Source organism: Drosophila biarmipes, chromosome 4 (genome assembly GCF_025231255.1).
Source record: "Drosophila biarmipes strain raj3 chromosome 4, RU_DBia_V1.1, whole genome shotgun sequence".
Lineage (NCBI taxonomy): Eukaryota > Metazoa > Arthropoda > Insecta > Diptera > Drosophilidae > Drosophila > Drosophila biarmipes.
In genome coordinates this window covers 1,642,041-1,662,684 of record NC_066614.1, presented here as the reverse complement: position 1 = coordinate 1,662,684, position 20,644 = coordinate 1,642,041, and the positions used below count along the sequence as shown (strand labels likewise).

Genomic DNA, 20,644 nt, shown 5'->3' with positions numbered 1-20,644 from the left:
TATTATTCTATAATATTGGGAATATAATTTGTTATATTTTTAAGAATTTCGCATTAAAATTAATAAAAATCGGAGGGAACTAAAATATAGCTGTCAAAAAAAATAATGAAATACATTTTTTTAATATCACTGAAGCCGGCAACAATCCTTAAAAATTGCTCATGGTGTTACTAACGTTGATTATGTCTTATAACTGCAAGGGTATACAATCTTCGTCTTGCCGAAGTTAACTTCCTTTCTTGTTTTCATTTGTAACTGGTTTATGTGTGTCACTGTCGGCGTGGTATGATAAGGAATTTAAATTTAAAATCTGAACATGTGATTGCTGAATCAGAATTAGTTTCCTTAATTGTTGATCAGCGCCAAGCTTGTTATGCGAACATGGCACGCAAGCAGCCCAAGGCTGTGGCTCTTACAGTTAAAGCTTAAGCAAGTAAGAACGCTATAGTCGAGTGCCTTAAGGGAGCAAATAAAAAAGAGAGATATATAAGCACTAAAGCGATTTTGTAAAGCCCCACCTACCGGCTATATCAGTATGTGCTACGTGGGCGGCAGACGAATAAGGGCGTTTAAATCGTTTTTAGGCGTTAAAGTGGTTGTGATGAGACAAATACATTTGAGCAAAAAAAAATGTTCTAGCGTGAACACCACAGTGTTGGGCGGTTTAAGGGGATAAAAACTTAGTCTTGGCGAAATTAGCTTCCTTTCTTGTTAAAATACCTCTTTTTAGGTGATAAGTGTTTTAGTATACGAATATAATGTCACCATTTAATAAAAAAAATGACTACACAAATGAAATGAAACCAGACAGAACGCTATATATAAAGACTATACCTGTATACATGTATATAAGCAATATTGCTAACTCTCTCATTCGAACAAATTGCATCTATCGTTAAAATTTTTTAAACCTATTTACTTTTACTATTATTTTACGCGTATTGTACAAATTAACTTAGAAATTCTTACATACACAGTTTGAAAAGCTTAATGTACAAATATTCTAGTAAAACACATTTTGTTAAACACATTTCCTAATTTTGTTCCCGGACAAATGTCTCAGAAATGCAATGTCGAAGCTTAAAAATAAGTTAAACTAGCAAATATCAAGGCTGTTATAAGAATATACATTCTTGGCCAGGATCACTAGCCGAGTGGATCTAGCCATTTCCGTCTGTCTGTCCGTCCGTATGAACGCTGAAATCTTGGAAATTGTAAAAGCTAGAAAGTTGGGGCTTGGTATGTGATTCTTAAGCTTTTTGCTTCTTGATTTGATATTGTGTACTTATTATCAATACCCATATACATGTCAAATATGATTGGAATCGTTAAAGCCAAATATATTCAATATTTTGCAAATTCAGTTGTGCTTGCACAAATCAGCAGTTTTCACTAATAGCCGCTAGAGTCGCCACCAGTTTGTGCTTTATGCTTGGTGGGCTAGGTGCCGCAAGTAGGACATTCAAAGGACAAGTAAGAAAGGGTATAGTCAGTAAATATTGAGTGGATAATAGGCCTCTAATTTATTATCATTATCTTATGCATTATCCCAGCTTAACATTGCGGCCATTTTAATTGATACTGAAAACAGTATGAAAATTATTTTTGCTGGTATATAATAGTCAATAGTTTAATTTCAGTCAGAAGTTTGCAGCACAGTTAAGGAGACTTTCCAACCCCGTAAGCTACATACATTCTTGATCAGCAACACTAGCCAAATTAACTTAGCCAAGTCCGCCTGTCTATCAGCTTTTACGTAAAATAGTCTATAAGCTTTAAGGGAAACGGGATGAAACCTTCGCTAAAGTTTTACGTTTATTGCACGTAGTATATACATACATAAGTCGAAACGAGCCGGATCGGATAACAATTACTGCGTTTATAAGATGGCCACTTCAAGCTTTAATTTCATGAAACGAGCCGAAGTGTGAGCATAAATTCCGTTTCATAATTTCGACAACACATGAAAGTTGAATATTCATAAATTCAACCGCAAAGCGGAGACCACTCAACTCTGTTAAGTCTATATAATTTACGGAGTTGTTAACTCTATAGAAGGACATATTTTGACTATTAAAAAAATGTTAATGAACTAACTTCTTCTCTATAACATGCAAGTTTACGAATGGAGAAAATAACCGTTTGATTGTCATCTAAGATTAAATAAAAGCATTAATTCGGCTGTGTCGCATAAACAGGGGCAAATTTTATTTCACGCTTTCAAGAAACCATGAAATAGCATTGCCTAAATATTGAATAGTCAGCAGTGTATTGGATAAACGGAGTAGCCCCCAATGCGATACTTTACCTAATTGTAGCATGGATGTTTCACCCAATAAGTGCTGTTGCATTGCATCCCACTTCGAATACTCTCTAAAGGTACTACATATCTGTTCAGTTACATATCTGTGTTTTCTGACAGTGTTTGGTCATTTCACTGTTTGTATGTTTTTTTATGTTCGTTGCTATGCCCGAATATCCAAATTTGTGAGAAGGAACATAAAACAGCAAACATAAATTACCTCTAACAGGTCGGCAAGCAACGATCATACTAAAATTACAACAAAATTCTAAATTAAAAATAATACTAGATTACCATAAATACTAACTCTAAATACCAATGTAATATGGATAAAGTTCTGGAAAAAGAGAGAGTTGGTAACATTGTTGAATAAAAAAGCCCTTGAAATAAATGCACAATTAAAAACAGTGGGTTCGCGAAGTTCCATATACATACACTCCCGTTCCCTGAGCAAACAGGCAGTCATATTTTAATTTGGTGCATAAGAAATTCACTCTATTGAACGCGTAGGAGAAATCGAAGAGTATCTCATGAGTTTCAAATGTTATCCGGTTGAAGCGCTTATTAGTTCTCGAAAAAATTTCCGGGACTACATTGTGAACTTCTAGATATGGTTTGAACAGAAGCGAGAGTTGTCAGGCCTTTTTAGGTAATAAGTTTTGTACATTTTTTTATGTAGTCGCCAAGTGTGATTTCTCACTTGCAACTTCAACGCGGAGCAACGTTAACCTTGCTTTTACCTAACAGCCCCTAACAGTAAAAGGTCAAAAACCTGTAACAAAAAATGTATAAGTCCCAAAATTGAATTGCAGTTTTAAAATTTATCAAATTACTAATTAATTCTTAAGTTAAATTTTATTTTAAGTTGTATAAATAAAAAAATAATTAAATTTTCCTATTTATTTCAATAAATATCTGTCAGCAGAATCCAATTTAATTAAAATAATTATAGTGAACGCCGACATTTGGAATACTCATATTACTCGGAACGTATGTTGGTCCTGATGAGCACTTTAAGCAATTCCGTTTACGTGGTCTATGCTTTGATTTTGATCCGTGGCAGTGCATTGCAAAACGAAGTTCTTGGGCCATTTCTGAGCACAGAGATTGATTTTCGGTATTTAAATTTTTTCTGGAGTTCCAGCAAAACTCAAATATAGCCACGACAACGGCAAGTGCAAGTCCACAGAGAAGGACAACAAATACTCCACCTAAAATACGATAATAATTACTGTTTTTCATTGAAAATCTTAAAAAATCTTACCAATATTTTCTACTCCTAGTGCATTGGCCTTGGACTCCTTGCTCTTATCGTCTCTGTTGCAAACATCACCCGTATTTTTCCACCATTTATCATATAATATTTGAATAATACCTTTTTCTTGTAGCTCTAAAATGGCGAGTGAAATTTTATCTCTCCAAGGAGATCCTTTTGGTGTGGCGATGCCGTAACCTTTAGAATCCAGTAAGCCACCTATTTGAGTTAAATTACAATCGCGTTGAACTGCATAGTCAAGCATGGTGGATTCCATTAAAAATGCATAGCTGCCTTCCATTACACGCTTAATTCCATCTTCGTACGTTTTAACAAATACAGCTGCTTTCCGATTCTCCATATAACGCCACATTTTTTGATATATACCAATTTTAGAATCCTAAAATAAAAATAATGTTTTCATAATCAATGCATGTTAATGCTAGAAAAGAACAAAACCACACTAGCAGACCTTTTAAGTCAACTGTGGTTGGTTCCTGATTGTTTTTTATTTTTTATAAGAATATATTTATCTGTTAGGATAATATTTGTGCTGCAACAAAAAAAATATGGTTTTTCTCTATAGTTAAAAACGAATTTAAACTTTTGATTTCAGGTTTTGATGTATCAAATTAATAATAGTCGTTATTTTATACCAAACTAAAACGCTTTTAAGGCTTCACGTTAAGATTTGTGAGGCTTTTCACTCTTAACATACAAATATTTTAATTGGACGAATATACAAACACAACATTTGATATCAGAACTTTTGTTTGTTGGAAGATTGGTGGCCCCCTTACCGCGTAATGGTATGGTTATGTTTGATACAGAAGTTTTTTAGAACTAAACATCCATAATGTTTTGCTTAACTACTTATATATATGAGCTCTTGTATTAGCATTTAAAACAATATATATTTATATGTGTATAAATATATTAGATTGTCAAAAAAGTCCTGCTGGGTCTGAGTTAGCTGGGTCCAGCATGAGGTACACATAGACTACCACGCCAATCTCTGAACAGTTAAGACTTCAATTAAAACATGAAGATACATGTATATACATTATGCATGCATATAAATTATTATTATGTAGTACAGTCACGTATCTATGAATTTAACGTATAATGTTATAAATTTTAAGGCATATATTAATTATAACTCCAATCAAAAGATTGCTTCCATTCTACCCTTATTTATACTACCATATACTATTTGATGATCTCAATTGACAATTTAATGGTTGGGAACCGTTTTACTATTATGTCGTTAGTTTTACCATCTCTAACAACCAAAAATCAACTTTAACAAGAAAGGAAGTAAACTTCGGCAACCCGATGTTTGTATATCCTTGCAGCTATAAGAAATAATCAACTTTAGTAAATAATTTTTTCATATTATTTTCCAACTAATTTCCCGATGGTTCCTATGACAGCTATATGATATCGTCTTCCGATTTTGATAAAATTTAATTCGTAATTCAGAACTAAATAAAAAATGTTATATTCAAGCTAAGAAGATTATATGTTAAATAACACCGAAGATATAATTTTTTCATATTATTTTACCACTAATTTTCCGATCGTTCATATGGCAGCTATATGATATAGTCGTCCGATTTTGATAAAATTAAACTAATTAAAAAATGTTATTTCCTAGCTTATAAGGTTATATGTTTAAAAACACCGAAGATATAATTTTTTTAAAATTTTTCCCCGATAGTTCCTATGGGAGCTATAAGATATAATTGTCCGATCTGGTTGGTTCCGACTTATATACTACCTGCAATAGAAAGAAGACTTTTGGGAGTTTCAGCCCGATAGCATCAAAATTGAGAGACTAGTTTGCGTAGAGACGGACAGACAGACGGACGGACATGGCTAGATCGACTCGTCTGCAAACTTCTGACTGAAATTATTATGCCCTCTGCAAGGGTATAAAAATTTGCTACTCCCTACTCCAACGGCCACAGACCGCACAAAACTGTGGGGGCCAAAGTTTTCAAGCTGGAAAATGTATTTGTTTCGTCAATACCTATCGATTAACAAAAACAAAAATTTGCCGCACCCACTCTAACGCTTACAAATGGCCGAAACGCTTAAATCAGTCTGTCGCCCACATACAGTATATTAGCGGATAGGTGGCGCTTTACAATATCGCTTTGCACTATAAAAGTAATTGGAACGATTTATACTTTAAATACTCTTCAAAATAATTACCCTAAAAAATGTCATCGTTGATCCACCTTCCAAAGTTCCATAAGATATTTCTGTTTGCTCTGCCAAGTCAGAAGCGCTTTCTATAGGTGAAATCATCCGTTCAACGGTTAAAAATGCAGCTAAGTTGGCAGTGTACGAAGATATAATTATAAGGCAAAAAAAGAACCAGCATCCACCAACAATACGGGTCGAAGTAGCCTAAAAAGAGAATACAAATTTCGCTTTGGAATTACATGCAAACACTACGTAAGAATGCTCAAGACTTATGATTTAGATATTCTAACCCCATTAAATTAAATTAATTAAATAAGAATCGACTTATCGCTCACTTACCAGAAGAGTCGCATATCAAAAACAACAGCGATCAACACATAAACATCTCACGCTTTGTGTATTAAAGTTTGGAAGAAATTTGTGCACTACCAAGATTACTACACAAAGAACACTCCTGCGTAATAACTCGAAAATTTGTTGTTTTCACTCTTCTAATAAATGCGCTATAAATGTATAACTTATAAATAGGCTCACATAATACATCAAATTTTAGTTCACGTGCACTATTAAATTAACCTATAAATCCTGATAGGTTGCTTAGATAATTATACCCGTTACTTGTAAAGTAAAAAGGTATACCAGATTCGCCGAAAAGTATGTAACAGGTAGAACGGATCGTTTCCGACCCCATAAAGTATATAAATCCTTGATCAGGATCAGTAGCCGATTCGATCTATCTGTCCGTATGGACGCTGTGTTCTTCGAAACTATAAATGCTAAAAGATTCGGACTTGGCATGCAGACTTCAAGGCTTCCTGCGCAGCGCAAGTGTGTTTCCGCGGGGTGCCTGGTCACTCTGACTCCCACAATCCGCGAAAATATGTAGCGCCTAGAATATTTATGATAAAAAAAATTGGGCCACCCCCACTCTAACGTCCATAAACCGCCCAAAACTGTGATGACCTCAGCTTTAAAGCTAGAAAATTTTTATTTGCTAAAATCTATCTGTCTCATCAATACCTATCAATTGAACGTAAAAAAATTTTGCCACTCCCACAAACGGTTAAAACCCTTGAGTCTGTCTTCCGCCCACACAACACATACTCTACTACTACCTACTACTGAATGGTGGTGCTTTATTTTTACCATTTATCTGAGTAACGGTCTTTCTTGTTTTTCTAATAGTCTTAGATAAAACTCTAAAGAACATCGAGTTACTAAAGAATATATATAATAAAATATATATATATATATATACTATTGGGAATATCCTTTTTTTTATATTTCTAAGAATTTTGAACTAAATTTGATCAAAATCGGACGTCTCTAACATACAGCTGTCAAAAAAACGGTCAGAGAAATATCGAAATAATTATTTTTAAGAAAATTATGCATATTCGTTTTAGCTAGCAACAATCCTTAAAAAGTTAACATGGTGTTACTAACGTTGATTATTTCTTATAACTGCAAGGGTAAACAAACTTCGGATTGCCGAAGCTAAGTTAAATTAAAAATTATTTTAATATTTTTTTAGACCATTTTTTTATATCTAAATGTTAAAGTAAATATATCAAATTATATTCCCAATATTATAAGATAATATGTCAAAAAGCTTGGGGCGAATTAAATTTGATCAAAATCGGACGACTATATAATATAGCTGTCATAGGAACGATCGGAAAACAAAATGAATAAAACATTATTATTAAATTAAAACAAATTATTTACTAATGTCGATTATTTCTTATAACTGCAAGGGTATACAAACTTCGGCTCATCGAAGTTAACTTCCTTTCTTGTTTTTAAATTAAATTATATTTTAAATTAAATTAAAAATGATTTGTATTATGAACTTTTTCTAGAATTTTGCTAATATATCATTGAAAACCTGTACCTGATATTCAAATGTCTTTAAGAGCGATTTCCCCTATAAACCGAGTTTTAAACAAAATCTTTATGTCGCTGTTATAACCGAATGCGAGCTAGGCCAGAAAAAAGATCACCGAGCCATGATTCGTTTCGGTGAGTACTACTTTCACATTTAGTAATCTAAAATGCGGATATATTTTACCTTTCTCACTGTGTAATCAAAACGAAATCTCTTTTTAAAAACATATAAAAAACAATGATAGGTGTTATGAGCCTTTATGTTGAAACAAAAAATCGCGAAATGGTCAGGTCAAGTTCTCACTATCTAGATTTTAAAGTTTCCGAGAAACAGACGGACATACAGACGATCTCACGGGCGTGGCTAATTTGGCTCGGCTTGAGATCCTGATTAAGTACATATATACTTTTAGTACCTGTAACATACTTTTCGACTGAGGGGTGTACAAATTAAACTACTGTATTATACTGCTGCGATAGGAAAGATTGAAAAATTCAAAAGTAATACAAAGACCTTTATATTTCATTTAAATTTTGACATAAAAGTAAAATTATGTTAATATCTCCGTAATTATTTTTAAGTTTTTATAAAATCGCAATGACTTGTACGTACATTGCTCCCAAAGTAATCTGCAAGGATATAAAAACTTCGGATTGCCGAAGTAAGCTTGCTTACTTAAATTATGGTATTTCTTTAAATTTTGGGTTGTTTAAAACGTTTTAAAATTCTCTTGAGTTTTTATGCACTGATTTTTAATAATATATTGATTGTCGTACCCTAGGATATAGGTCAGAGCCTTGTTGCATAAGAGCGCCAATGGCAAACCAAAAACTATTTGTTAAGGTAAAATTGTTTTGTATTCGAACTAAATCCACTGTATTATCATCCGGAACATCTTCATCAGTGTCATTAGATAATGGTAACGGTAATGTGCCATGTCCACACAGAGTATCATCTCGTTCAACATAATTATTGGATTTGCTTATTTTGTGTTCTGAATTTAAATATACTTCTTTTTCATGTTCAGACAATCTTTTTTTGTTTGTCAATTCCAATTGTTCGTCAAAGCAATTTTCTTTTTGAATTTCGTGCAGTATATGGTCACAAGCCAAAGAACACGGTGGCTTTGAATTTACCCATTCTATCGGTGATAATCGAGCGACAATCCAAATGCAGATTGATACAAAAATATATCCAAATGCAATATAAAACCAAATTTCAAAAGCAAGAGGAGAAAGAAACGAAAAAAATTTCGTTTGAGCTCGATCTGAAATCTGAAATACATCAACAATTAATACATTTATAATTTTAAATCACAATCAAGCCAAACTTGCAAAAAATAATACATACGTAAAAATTACCTTAATTTCAATAAACCTAAAATATATAATTAGGTTTTTGTATACCTTTGGATTAAGTCCAGATCCTTGGCGTAAAAATGTTCCTGTTATAAACCAAAAACTGTTTGATATGGAAAACTGATTTTCCACTATATCCGTTTCCTTGAAGCATGGATGGGGGTTTTTCCACTCATATGGAGAAAATCGAGCCATCACAAAGAGCGCGAGAGATACTAATATATAAGCAGCTAGCACATAAAGCCATATCTCGATTGCCAAAGGATTCATAAATGAGAACAGTCGAGTGGGTTGACTTGTTGGTACCTATTAAATTTGGCCACATATGTGAAGGGGAATTTGAAAATTTTAATCTACTGTATTACTCAACTACACATATAAAAAACATAAAAAATTGTTTTGAAAAGTTAATAGGTTTACCTTAAAAAGGATACCAATGCCCAAATTCATAAATGGTTTTGTAAAGTCTATAACACTTTCCCGAGCATAGTTAATTGTCATTGAGGCTACAGCCAGATCAGCACGCTGAGAAGTATTAATTTATTTGCAATAACATTAAATTAAGGCCTTTATTAAGACCAGTGTGCGAAATTTTAAAAGGTATATACTTGCCCGTTCCATTAACTCTTGCACAATTCCGTTCCATGAATTAGTCTCTGGTATGTAAACTCCATACATATTATCGGGAACTAGTTCAATTTTGTATTGAAATCCAACTTGTTGAGCGATAGCTTTTAGAAGATCAATACAAAATCCTTCAAACCTTATATTTCCGGTAAGATTTGTATCTTCTTTAACCATAACATATGGACGCTCCTAAAAAATATATAAAAATAAAAACATACAACATTTGGACAGAAAAATATTCAATCAACCAAAAACGTTGAAAAATATTAACTCTAAGTTCTGAAATTGCCTGTGCTGACCCATTTTAAGCCGTAATGAGTAAAATGCCTTTTAAAACACTTCCTTCCATCTGACCTTATAAACGAGGGATTTTGGTAACTAATGCCCAAGATTGCGTTGTTTACAGTTTTTAAGCTGGAAAAACTTTTAAGTTAAATGTGTTGGTTTGAGGACAGAACTCGCTGGGTTGTTTCGCGAATTGTGGGCGTCAGAGACGGCGTGGCTCCCTGAGATCTTGAATACTGTAAATGCTAGGTAGTTGGGATTTGGTATGTAGATTCTTGGGCTTATTGCGCTGAAAACGCCCACAAATAACATTAGAAACCGTTTAGTTCCAAACTTTTTTGATATAATGTTAGTATTTAAATGATACTGTGTTTTTATTATCAATATCTATCTGCATGCCAAGATTGATTAAAATCGTAAGAGCCAAATATATTTAATATTTTGCAAATTCAATTGACCATATGCAGCAAATCAGCAGTTTTTACTAGTATGCCATTAGCCGCTAGAGGCGCCACCAGTTGACGCCCAATAGGTGCCCCAAGTATGCGCCATTTAGCTAGCAAAAAATAGATTTCTTGGATACTCCACTCTTGTACTCATTTTAGCTGGGTAACGGGTACCTAATAGTGCATTAAATCGACTATAGCGCATTTTCTTGTTACTGTTAAAGAAATAAGGTATACTAGATTAGTCGGAAATGATGTAACAGGTAGGAGGAAGCTTTCCGATCCCATAAAGTATATAAATTCTTGATCAGGATCACTAGCCGAGTCGATTTAGCCATGTCCGTTTGTCTGTCTGTTCGTTCGTCCGTATGAACGCTGAGATCTCCGAAACTACAAGAGCTAAAAAAGTCAGCGCCATGCCACGCTCACTCTAACGCCCACAATCCGCGAAAATTTGTATCGTCTACAGTTTTTATGATATAAACAAAATTTCAACATAAATGTGTTTGTCTTCTCAATACCTATCGACTAACTAAAAAAAAGTGCCACGCCCACTCTAACGGTTTAAATGCTTAAATCTGTCTGCTGCCCACATAACATCTACTAAATAAGCCGATAGGTGGCGCCCTAAAATATTGCTTTGCTTCTTATATGTCTTCATTTCCCTTGTGCACCCTTAAGCTGAGTAACGCGTATCTGACAGCCGAGGCACTCGTCTATAGCGTTATTTCTTGTTTTATCTGTAAACTACAACATTTTTTTAAATACCATATTTAATATTTATATCTAACACTTCTTTAGGGAGTGTGAGTTTAAATGGATAATAAACTTATAACAAGAGCAAATAGTTTTTTGTTTTTTGAAATTGGACAAGTACTACAAAAGTCATTTTGAAATTTTTGTTTCTAAACATAATTTTTGTACCGGATTTTGGGATTTGCTTTAAAAATTTTAGCAATGTTACGATGATTGCTTAATTATTTCCTAAAATAATAAAAGAAGTTAACTTGGGCAAGCCGAAGTTTGTATACCCTTGCAGTTATAAAAAATAATCAATAATTCTTAAAAAAATAAAAATGTATATTCCCATATTATAATTTAATAAGTCAAAAAGCCCCAAAGCTATAATTTGTTTCCCACCAATTATCCGATCTTTCCTATGACAGCTATATGATATAGTCGTCCGATTTTAATAAAATTTAATTCGAAATTCATAACTAATTAAAAATGTTATTATATAAATTTAATCCGAAATTTAGAACTAATTTAAAAATATTATATCCAAGCTAAAAAAGGTATATGTTAAAAAACACCAAAGATATAATGTTTTAAAAAATTTTTTCCCCGATAGTTCCTATAGGAGCTATAAGATGTAGTTGTCCGATCCGGCTGGTTCCGACTTATATACTACCTGCAATAGAAAGAAGAATTTTGGGAAAGTTTCAGCCCGATAGCTTTAAAACTGAGAGACTAGTTTGCGTAGAAACGGACGGACAGACGAACATGGCTACGTCGACTTGGCTTGTGACGCTGATCTAGAATACATAAACTTTATGGGGTCGGAAACGTCTCCTTCACTACGTTGCAAACTTCAGACTGAAATCAAGATACCGTCTGCAAGGGTATAAAAATGATTTAATTTGAACCGTTTGATTCAAATGCATGTATCAATAGATCGCGTAATAAACTTTCCCTGCAAACCAAAATAAGGAATCTGATAGCCTAAAATCTCAGACCTCTACCACCTATGGAGTTTCAGATCACAGCATTCGCACGGTCACACGTAAATTGGTAGATCGGTTAGTTTAGTCATGCCGATTTATAATATTTGTACTTTATGTGGCCGTAGACGCTTCCTTCTACCTTTAACATACTTTTCCCTCTGTTCATTCATTTTGCTTGGATCTAGTGAATTTCAAATTAGAGGCGCTTCCATCTTTAATTTACCATTTAACTAATTGATTTCTTCAAAATCGAATTCGGGCAAAAACTGTGGTTATAACAAAAGACCTATCATAACGTAAATCTAGAAGAAATGTTTGACATTTTTAAAAGTTATGCACTTTCGTTGAACCTACCTCTCTTGTCATAACGACCAATGTTATATTTGCAATATTAGAATCGTAGAAAGCCGTTGGATCCGAAATGTTAATACCGACCTCGGGCTGCCAGTATCCCACCTTTTGAATTTTTTCTTGCTTCAATTTTAGAATATCAAGTTTAAACTTGTCTCGGCGACCTTCCACAAAATTAATATTTCCTGTTAAACCATCTGTAATAGCCTGGAAAAAATTTAAAATTCTTAGTAATATGTCAAGTTTTTAAAATTAGGAATGAACAATAAGGAGTTGGCCATAGACCAACTTTTCTTACAACAGTTTATAAGGGATCTAGATCTAACAACGGATTTCTGCTAGGAAAAAAACAAGAAAAGAGGCCAGCCGAAGTTTATATACCGTTGCAGTTATAAGAATTATTGAACATTAGTGATAGTTGATAGGATAGTTGATAGCTTCAGTAATATTAAAACTATTTCTTTATTTCTCCGACCGTTTCTTTGACAGCTATATGTTAAAGTCGTCCGATTTTTAATAAAATTTATTCGAAAGTCTTAAAAATATAAAATATTATATTCCCCATATTACAAAATAATATGCCATAAAACTCCGAAGATATAATTTGTTTCATATTATTTTACCTCCAATTTTCCGATCGTTCCTATGACAGGTATATGATATAGTCGTCCGATTTTGATAAAATTAAATAACTAATTAAAATATGCTATTGCTCTAACACATAGATGTAAAAAAAATAGTTTTAAATAAGGAATGAAATTATTTTTTTTTAATATTACTAAAGTCAGCAAGAATCCTTAAAAATTTCACATGGTGTTACTAAAGTTGATTATTTTTTATAACTGCAAGGGTATACAAACTTTTGGCTTGCCGAAGTTAACTTCCTTTCTTGTTTAAATTTGATTTAAAATTTTAAAGAACCTTCTGATTTTAAAACCTATTTAACCAATCAATAATAATTTAAGAATTTGGGGGATACTACGGAATAGAGCGAAGGAAAGTGCAGTGAGAAAAAGGGGTAATGGGGCCCAGCATTAACACATTTTTTTATAATTGTATAATTAGGCGTCGCGTGGTACTTTTAAAGATTTTGATCCTTTAAATATTGTCTTAAGCAGTTTTGTATGAGTGGAATAAGTTGCGACAGAGAACTTTAGTTTAGAAGATATATTACTAGTGCGCTTTTGTTGATATTCGATTTTTATTAATTTATTTTTATAAATGTTGTGCTTTTACTTGAAATAAAATTAAATTTTTGTTAACATTAACAATTTTTACTTTAATACTTACAGCGTTTATTTGGTTATACAAAGAAATTCCGTCATCCCAAGTTTGGTCGGAGGTGCATGAGAGGTTTTTGACAGAAAAATTGGGACGGCTATCTAAATTTAAAAAGTGTAACCCAGAAGCAAAGGCGTATACCGAATCAAACATTAAAGCGGATTCTGTCTAAAAGTAAAAGAAAAATATTAAAAATTGATTCAGGAACAATATTTTTATTTTACCTGTATATAAGGAATTCCATTGATTCTTTGTAATCCATTATGCTGCAATCTCTGCATTTGATCAATAACCTCTAGATATCTTTTGCTATTGACATCGACCAAACGAAATGCAGTTATATTTACGCTGTTATACCTAAAATCCTCAAGATCATACGTTTCCAAGTCCTGTGAAAAGTATTACATTTTTATTTAATTATTCCAAATTTCGGTATTGCAAATAAGAAATGGCAGACCACTATGAAATAATAATAAAGCGAAAACCGATATATATTTATGTACTTACGAACGTTGTAAACATATAGTGATATCGGTGATCATTCATTTGCAATTGTAAAATCTAAAAATTTATTTTATAAAAAATTTGTTAGAAAATTTTTCTACATTATTAAAAACAAGAAACAAAGCTAAATTAGGCAAGCCAAAGTTGAGGTACGGGCAATTTAAATCATACGTATGTTTATAAAATAATAATTGCTAGGACAGCACATGATAAAGACGTCCGCCTTAGTTTTAATTCTGAAATCCTAAACTATTACTAAACCGCAAAGTAAACTAGAAAAAAAAACGATTCTTCTTCTTAATTTATTCTCATTTATGCTGCAATTGTTTCCATGTTCCCACAAAGGACATTTTTTTTATCAAAATTCTACAAATTGTTTTTTATCCGGCTCATTCCTACACTTATTTATGAAAAAAATATTTGGGTAAGCTCCATTCAGGTGGCTTTAATATATCTACTTGAAAGGTTTGAAAACATCTAAACACTCTTCACTACATTGAATACTTCTGACGGAAAAATGAAATGACATTTTGTTCTTACTGTTAAACCCAACTACTTCCCAAAAATTATTCAAAATAAGTTATAGCCAATGAATAATTAGCTAGCTCCAATAAAATTATACACCACATGAAAAGATATAGGCTAGGTGGCGCTGTTGGCGTTGTTGTTACTGCTTAAGCTCTGATGATTTATCATAAATTAATTTATTTTGAATAAAAAAATTATTATTTAGGTTATAAAAATATGTAAATGTAAAAGTCTTCTCACCGATTTAAAAAACGTTTTAATGTTGGATGGATTTGTGTCCACTATAATTTTGTAAATTTCCTTCTGGCGGATTGCTCGTAAGACTTGACGATAGGAGTCCGGACTTGCTTGCCTTATATACATTTCAGCTTTGGTCTCAGTCGATGATTGCATTAAATTAAATAGTCCTAGAAGAGAAAGAAACAAAATTTAAATTAATTCAAAAAGATTTGACTGAGCACCTAAAAAAAGACTAAAGATAGTGTTCTTATTTTACCATTCCCTTTAAAGCAGCAGTCGGCATGGAATGCAGTGCCTTCTTGTCTTATATAAATAAATAAATATATTTATAAGCTTTTTCATTTTTTTTACCCAGGTGGGGAGAAAAAAAGCTATCAACACGCATTTACTTAGAACGTGCATGTACGCACCAATGAAACATAAAACAAAATTTGAATTTCATATTTATTTATTTATTTTAATATTTAATGACGAAAATATTTTTTAACTAAGAACCGCTTTACGGCTCCTGTTTTGGGTAATGTTTTTTTTTGTATATGCTGTATATATTTTAAACTTTTCATACCTGTGAAAATATTAATGTAAAATTTTTACAGAATTAAAAAAAAAATTTACAATGTATTTTACCTTTTAAAATTAAAAATGCAACGGCAAATGCAAAAGCAAGAACAAAACGAACTTAAAGATTGTTGATTGTCCAACAACCTTCTGGTTTCACCCTTGCATTTTACACAATACTACATTTATTCGTACATGTAGTCAAATCAGACGTCGTCAATCGCTCAATATTTCTCTGTAGGTGCACCGTCTACAGTTTTCCCTTTGCGGAATTCATCAAATATTAATGCGGACTAAACCGCACCTAGTGGAGTCGCTGATGATCTTATGAACTTATATATTTTTAAACTATTACGTTTCGGAAGTTATCTGGAATAGGAGGAATTCCTTGGAAAGATAATAAGAAAAAGGAAATACGCTTAAGTTGAGTCTGACGACTATGAAAAACGCGATATTCAGCTAAAGGAAGAAAAGGGAAAATTCGAGAATACTATAAAAAAAAAAGTTTTCCTCGATAGACTGAGCAGTTTTCAAAATTGGTAGCAGTCACTTAATTTTTTAAAGTTAGAAAGTAAATTTGTTCAATATAGATTGCAGAAGTGCGTTGTTCGCACCCTAGGGTGCTCAACATGACCAGCACCCAACAAATCAGTACCAGCACCCAACAAATCTGAACCATGCGCTCACCGTCACCCACTGGTTATGAAAATTGCTGACCAACATGTTATATTCAATGTCAACGGTTTACTCTACGTCTCACTACGCTGACCCACCAAATGTTCAGCACACTGTTGCAGTGTCAGTCGAGTCAGCTACGCTAACTGCTACCATCATCGAAAACCACTGACCTGTCAATAAACTTCCGTGTTCCAAGTAGTATATAAGCAAGTACCAACTTAAGAATAAATCAGTTATCGACGCACTCATAACTCCGCGGTTCTACTTCCTACTTCTGGGAGTAGGCCTCGTAACACATCTCATCTAGCAGCCAACACGTCCATCGCCGTGACGCGATCGTCCTGCCATCTAAGCATTCCCGTGTCTGCGACAAGGCGCTCTTGTTTTAATATTGCTTTCTCATTCTTTTGCATATAAAGCTTTGATGTACACATCCAATTGAAAATTAGGTAGTTAGCTACGGGTATAAAAAGATCTGCTCTCCACGATATAAGAAGTATATGTTGTGTTTGTGTCAAACAAATAGGTATTAAAATTGTTGCATGTCAAAGTTGCGATCGGTACCGCACACTTCAGTAGGTTCACATTTATCGGGAGGACAAAGAAATTAGATTTTCACGATCATCAAAGTAATCGCTAGCTCTGACAAGGACTCTGCCAAGTATTTTTCAAATGGCGGCCGATTTTATTAAGCCTATAAGATGAAGTTTTTAATATAAATTTTTTCAATTTTGTACCATATTCTAAGCCAAGTCTGACTCTTTGACAGACGGAAATGGCTAAATCGACGCGGCTTGTAATTCTGATCAAGAATATATATACTTTATAGGTTCGGAAACGCTTTAAAACCGAAGTACAAGGGACCTAATAAAAATGGAAATTATATTTACCATAATCTTCTTCATAAATAATTGCCACCTTTGTCCAGTTCAAGTACATCATAATATCTCTATATGCTAGAGTTAAGAGAGTGTGTGACGGATACAAATTGATTGAAAATTCTTTTGAACTATATTCAAGATCAATTCGAACTTCAATGTGGGGTATATCATATGCTTCGCATATGGATTGTACATGACCAGCCAGAAGAGCATCTGTTGGACCAAAGATAGCTTGAACGCCAGCTTCCAACTGGCGGCAAACCTTTTTAGTGGTGCGAAACGAATCATCTCGGGGCACATACTCAATATCGTATACAAGTTGTGTATTGGGAAGAAGGTTTTTTTCCTTGTTGATCCGGTAAATCGCGTATTTAAAGGCCGATTCGATACTGCTTTCACGCTCATCTTCGGTAAATATGGCACCTATTAAGATATTAACAGTAAATAAAAGAAGTTCTCGATAACTAAAAAATTACATTAAGCTTACCTACGCGTATCACTGGAGGAAGGGCGGTTGCAATTATAAGCATTGAAAATATCATGTATGAGAAACATATCCTGTTAAGGGTGCTTCGGTCTATTATGTTTTTCTTTTCTAAAGTGTCGCGTTTTTTCCGTACCTTATAATATAAAAATATTATAGTAAAATAGTGGGTCTAGAGGGTGGCTTACCATTATTTTATATGAAATTGGCAATCAGTCATTCCGCAAGTCGTAATGATAAATTCTTAACGTTTGAAAAAAAACATTAGTGTCTAACAGAAGAAACGTAAACATTTACAGGTAAAGAAAAACCACCACTGAAAACACAGAAAAACCAACCCCAATATTTTGAGCTTAAAGCTTTAAGAAGCCCAAAAAATGAGTACCTCTCTTCAGTTCTGAGGTAGGCTCGGAGTGACATGACAGTCGGCAAAAAGCTTTTTTGTTTTTTTTTGTGCCTAAAACTGTGTGCCGCTGTCGACGTTAGCAGATAATCCGGCGCAGCGTAGAAGAGTATATGAAAGTCTGCCTTCCTGCGCCTCTCAGAAAGACAACCTTCAGCTATTCCTTTATTGTTGCGTCTCTCCGTTAAGTTCAGGTAATATTCAAAAAGCATTAAGGTTTGCGCACACTTTGCTTTCTTCTTGGGATTCAATAATTGCCAATTGTATATTCCATTCAATTTGTTTTCGGCCCGGAACTAATGCCCCGACCATTGTCGATAACAGCCGGAAGATACCAAGAACACAATATATCGGCGCGGCAAACTTCAGCCCTACGTCGGACCGAGATGCGCAGAGTCAGTGTGTGGGCTTCCAAAACAGAAAGGAGCAGAGCCGCACCGCACCGCCCCAGTGTGCGCAGACCTTTAAAGTAAGCGCACACTAGCGAGGCGCGGCGCGGCATGACGCAGAGCTGCCCGCCGCCGCTTGAGAAATACACACTGAAGCGATGTCGTCGGGACGAATGTACTATAATCGATACATTCGACTTCATAATCGACATCTTCCTTTCCTTTTTCTTTGAGTTCACTTATTGTCAATTCCATTCTATTGAAATTCTACAGAAATTGCACTCCGTCACTCTGTTTTCAACCCAATACTTATCTCCCCACGATTGCCGATACCAGCCGAAAGATTCCGAATTCTTCTTCGAGCAGTAACGCCCTGCTTCGAACCGAGACGCGCCGCGTCGGTGTGCGATCTTACATTTAATTATATAACGAGTGCTTTTTTTAGAGGTATAGAACTTTTAGTTGCAATAAAACAACGATGGATTGTTCGATTGGCATGAATTTTTTTTTATTCGAAAGATAATCTTGTGGCATTACATTTTTTATATGATTTCTGGCATATGACGGCCACGGCTGGCTCGGATGTTGTCCGATTTATTGAAAGACACGTTTCACTAGCCGTGGCGGTCATATGCCAGAAATCATATATAAAATGAATGAATGTAATGCCACAAGATTATCTTTCGAATAAAAAAAATTCATGTCAATCGAATAATCTATCGTTGTTTTAATGCAACTTAAAGTTCTATACCTCTAAAAAAAAAAAACACCCGATACAAGCTTCACTACGCGGTAAAAAGAGCAGGTAGCAGTGCCGCGCCGCACCGCACCGCCCACTGTGCGGGCACCTTTAATGTATTTCGAGATAAGTAAACTGAATTTTCTTTTATGTATTATGCAATTTTTTAGTTTATAGAAATTTAGTACGTACAAATTTATTTAAATTATTAAATAATTTTAATATTAACATTAAAAAAATACATATTGTATAAATTATTTAAGGAGTACAAGTTAAATTGTTTCGATTAAGAAAGGGTGCAACAAAAGAAGAAGAAGAAGCACACTATTTACATTTTCGCTGCGAAACATATTAAATTTATTAATAAAAGTGATATATTTTGAAAATAATTAAGTCAGGTAAGTGCTCCCTTAAGTTCAAGATGTTGTGTATAAAGTATGCACGTCCATTTTTATAGGTACTACAGCATAACCTAAGAACTTTGGTTTCGCTACCCAAAAGTGGACCCGGAAAGGAAGTCGACGACGAAAGTAAAAACAAATTAATAAAACAAAAGACTAGGCTAACTAACAATAACTGTAATTCAACAGAAAACTTAAATAACAAGTTGCACAGCCCAATAACGACGTCCATTGCATTTCATTCACAAAATCTCAAAATTTTGTATGGTATTTCCTCAAATCTTTCAGTACGCTTTCCGTCTTGGCTAACCGTATGATCAAGGTTTAATAAACATTGGGTCTCCCAAGAAGGTGTACTTTATTTAAAAAATAAGCTTTTTGTTTATTTGATTAAAAATATTTATTTCAGTTACCTATTATTTTATGTTTGTCTAAAAGTATCTCAGTTTTCTTTTCTTTGCATCTATAATTGTATTATTAATTCTATTTTTACTGACTTTTTAATTTTGCAAGGTATGTATTCATTAATTTATATACTTATGTAATACGATTTTCTAACCATTTTATTTTTAGACTTTGTCGTCATATTGATATATGTCATAGGAATGATTTGAAAATTGATGGGAAAATAATCCGAAACAAATTATAGCTTCGGTAATTTTTGACATATTATCTTATAATATTGGGAATATAATTTTTATACTTTTAAGAATTTTAAATTACATTTAATAACGACTCTAACATGTAGTTGTTAAAGAAACGGCCAGAGAAATAATTAAATAATTTTTTTTAAGGGACACGTCTTGATCGAGTTGTTGCGATATCAACAGACGCCTTACAGATTGTAAGATATTTGTTAAATTTTTTCACATTTTTTAAGTTTTCCGCGGTCTAGTTCACATTATACTCAATGTACCCAATTCAGCAATTTAAGGGTGAAATTTATATTTTAAACTAAAACATATATCACCTAAACTGGTTATATAAACAGCATTACATTTTTATATTTATAATGAAAAAAATAAACAAAGGAATTTGAATACCTGTGACTTAATTTATTAACATAGGATTTTTGGATCTGCAATATGTAGTTACTACGAACTGATTTTCT

At 33.4% G+C, this 20,644-nt stretch overlaps 1 protein-coding gene and 1 long non-coding RNA gene across 11 annotated transcripts; one reads left to right on the top strand and one right to left on the bottom strand.

Annotated features, from left to right (window-relative positions):
* Positions 1–3,138: 3,138 nt before the first annotated feature.
* LOC108036007 (glutamate receptor ionotropic, kainate 2) lies at positions 3,139–18,005 on the bottom strand. Of its 7 annotated transcripts, XM_017111910.3 has the most exons (17): positions 17,987–18,005; positions 17,790–17,844; positions 17,605–17,737; positions 17,127–17,540; positions 15,001–15,167; positions 14,236–14,289; positions 13,953–14,117; positions 13,738–13,896; positions 12,451–12,654; positions 9,627–9,830; positions 9,435–9,539; positions 9,063–9,320; positions 8,433–8,930; positions 5,775–5,972; positions 3,678–3,957; positions 3,567–3,619; positions 3,367–3,513 (listed from the first exon to the last, which is right to left on the bottom strand). In XM_017111910.3, exons 2-16 carry the CDS (start codon positions 17,790–17,792, stop codon positions 3,582–3,584), a joined length of 2,880 nt encoding a protein of 959 aa, XP_016967399.1. In that variant the 5' UTR covers positions 17,793–17,844; positions 17,987–18,005; the 3' UTR covers positions 3,367–3,513; positions 3,567–3,581. The 7 variants fall into 7 exon arrangements, with proteins under 7 accessions (XP_050742877.1, XP_050742878.1, XP_050742879.1 ...); XM_050886920.1 differs by having other exon boundaries at positions 3,139–3,513; positions 3,567–3,957; positions 17,987–18,004; XM_050886921.1 differs by lacking the exon at positions 5,775–5,972 and having other exon boundaries at positions 3,139–3,513; positions 3,567–3,957.
* Positions 17,732–19,758, top strand: LOC108036008 (uncharacterized). 4 transcript variants are annotated; one of them, XR_001768820.3, is made up of 3 exons: positions 17,732–18,198; positions 18,329–18,473; positions 18,667–19,758. It is a non-coding gene; the product is annotated as an uncharacterized LOC108036008 (long non-coding RNA). The 4 variants fall into 4 exon arrangements; XR_007763875.1 differs by having other exon boundaries at positions 18,329–19,530; positions 19,590–19,758; XR_007763876.1 differs by having other exon boundaries at positions 18,329–19,662; positions 19,723–19,758.
* Positions 19,759–20,644: the final 886 nt, after the last annotated feature.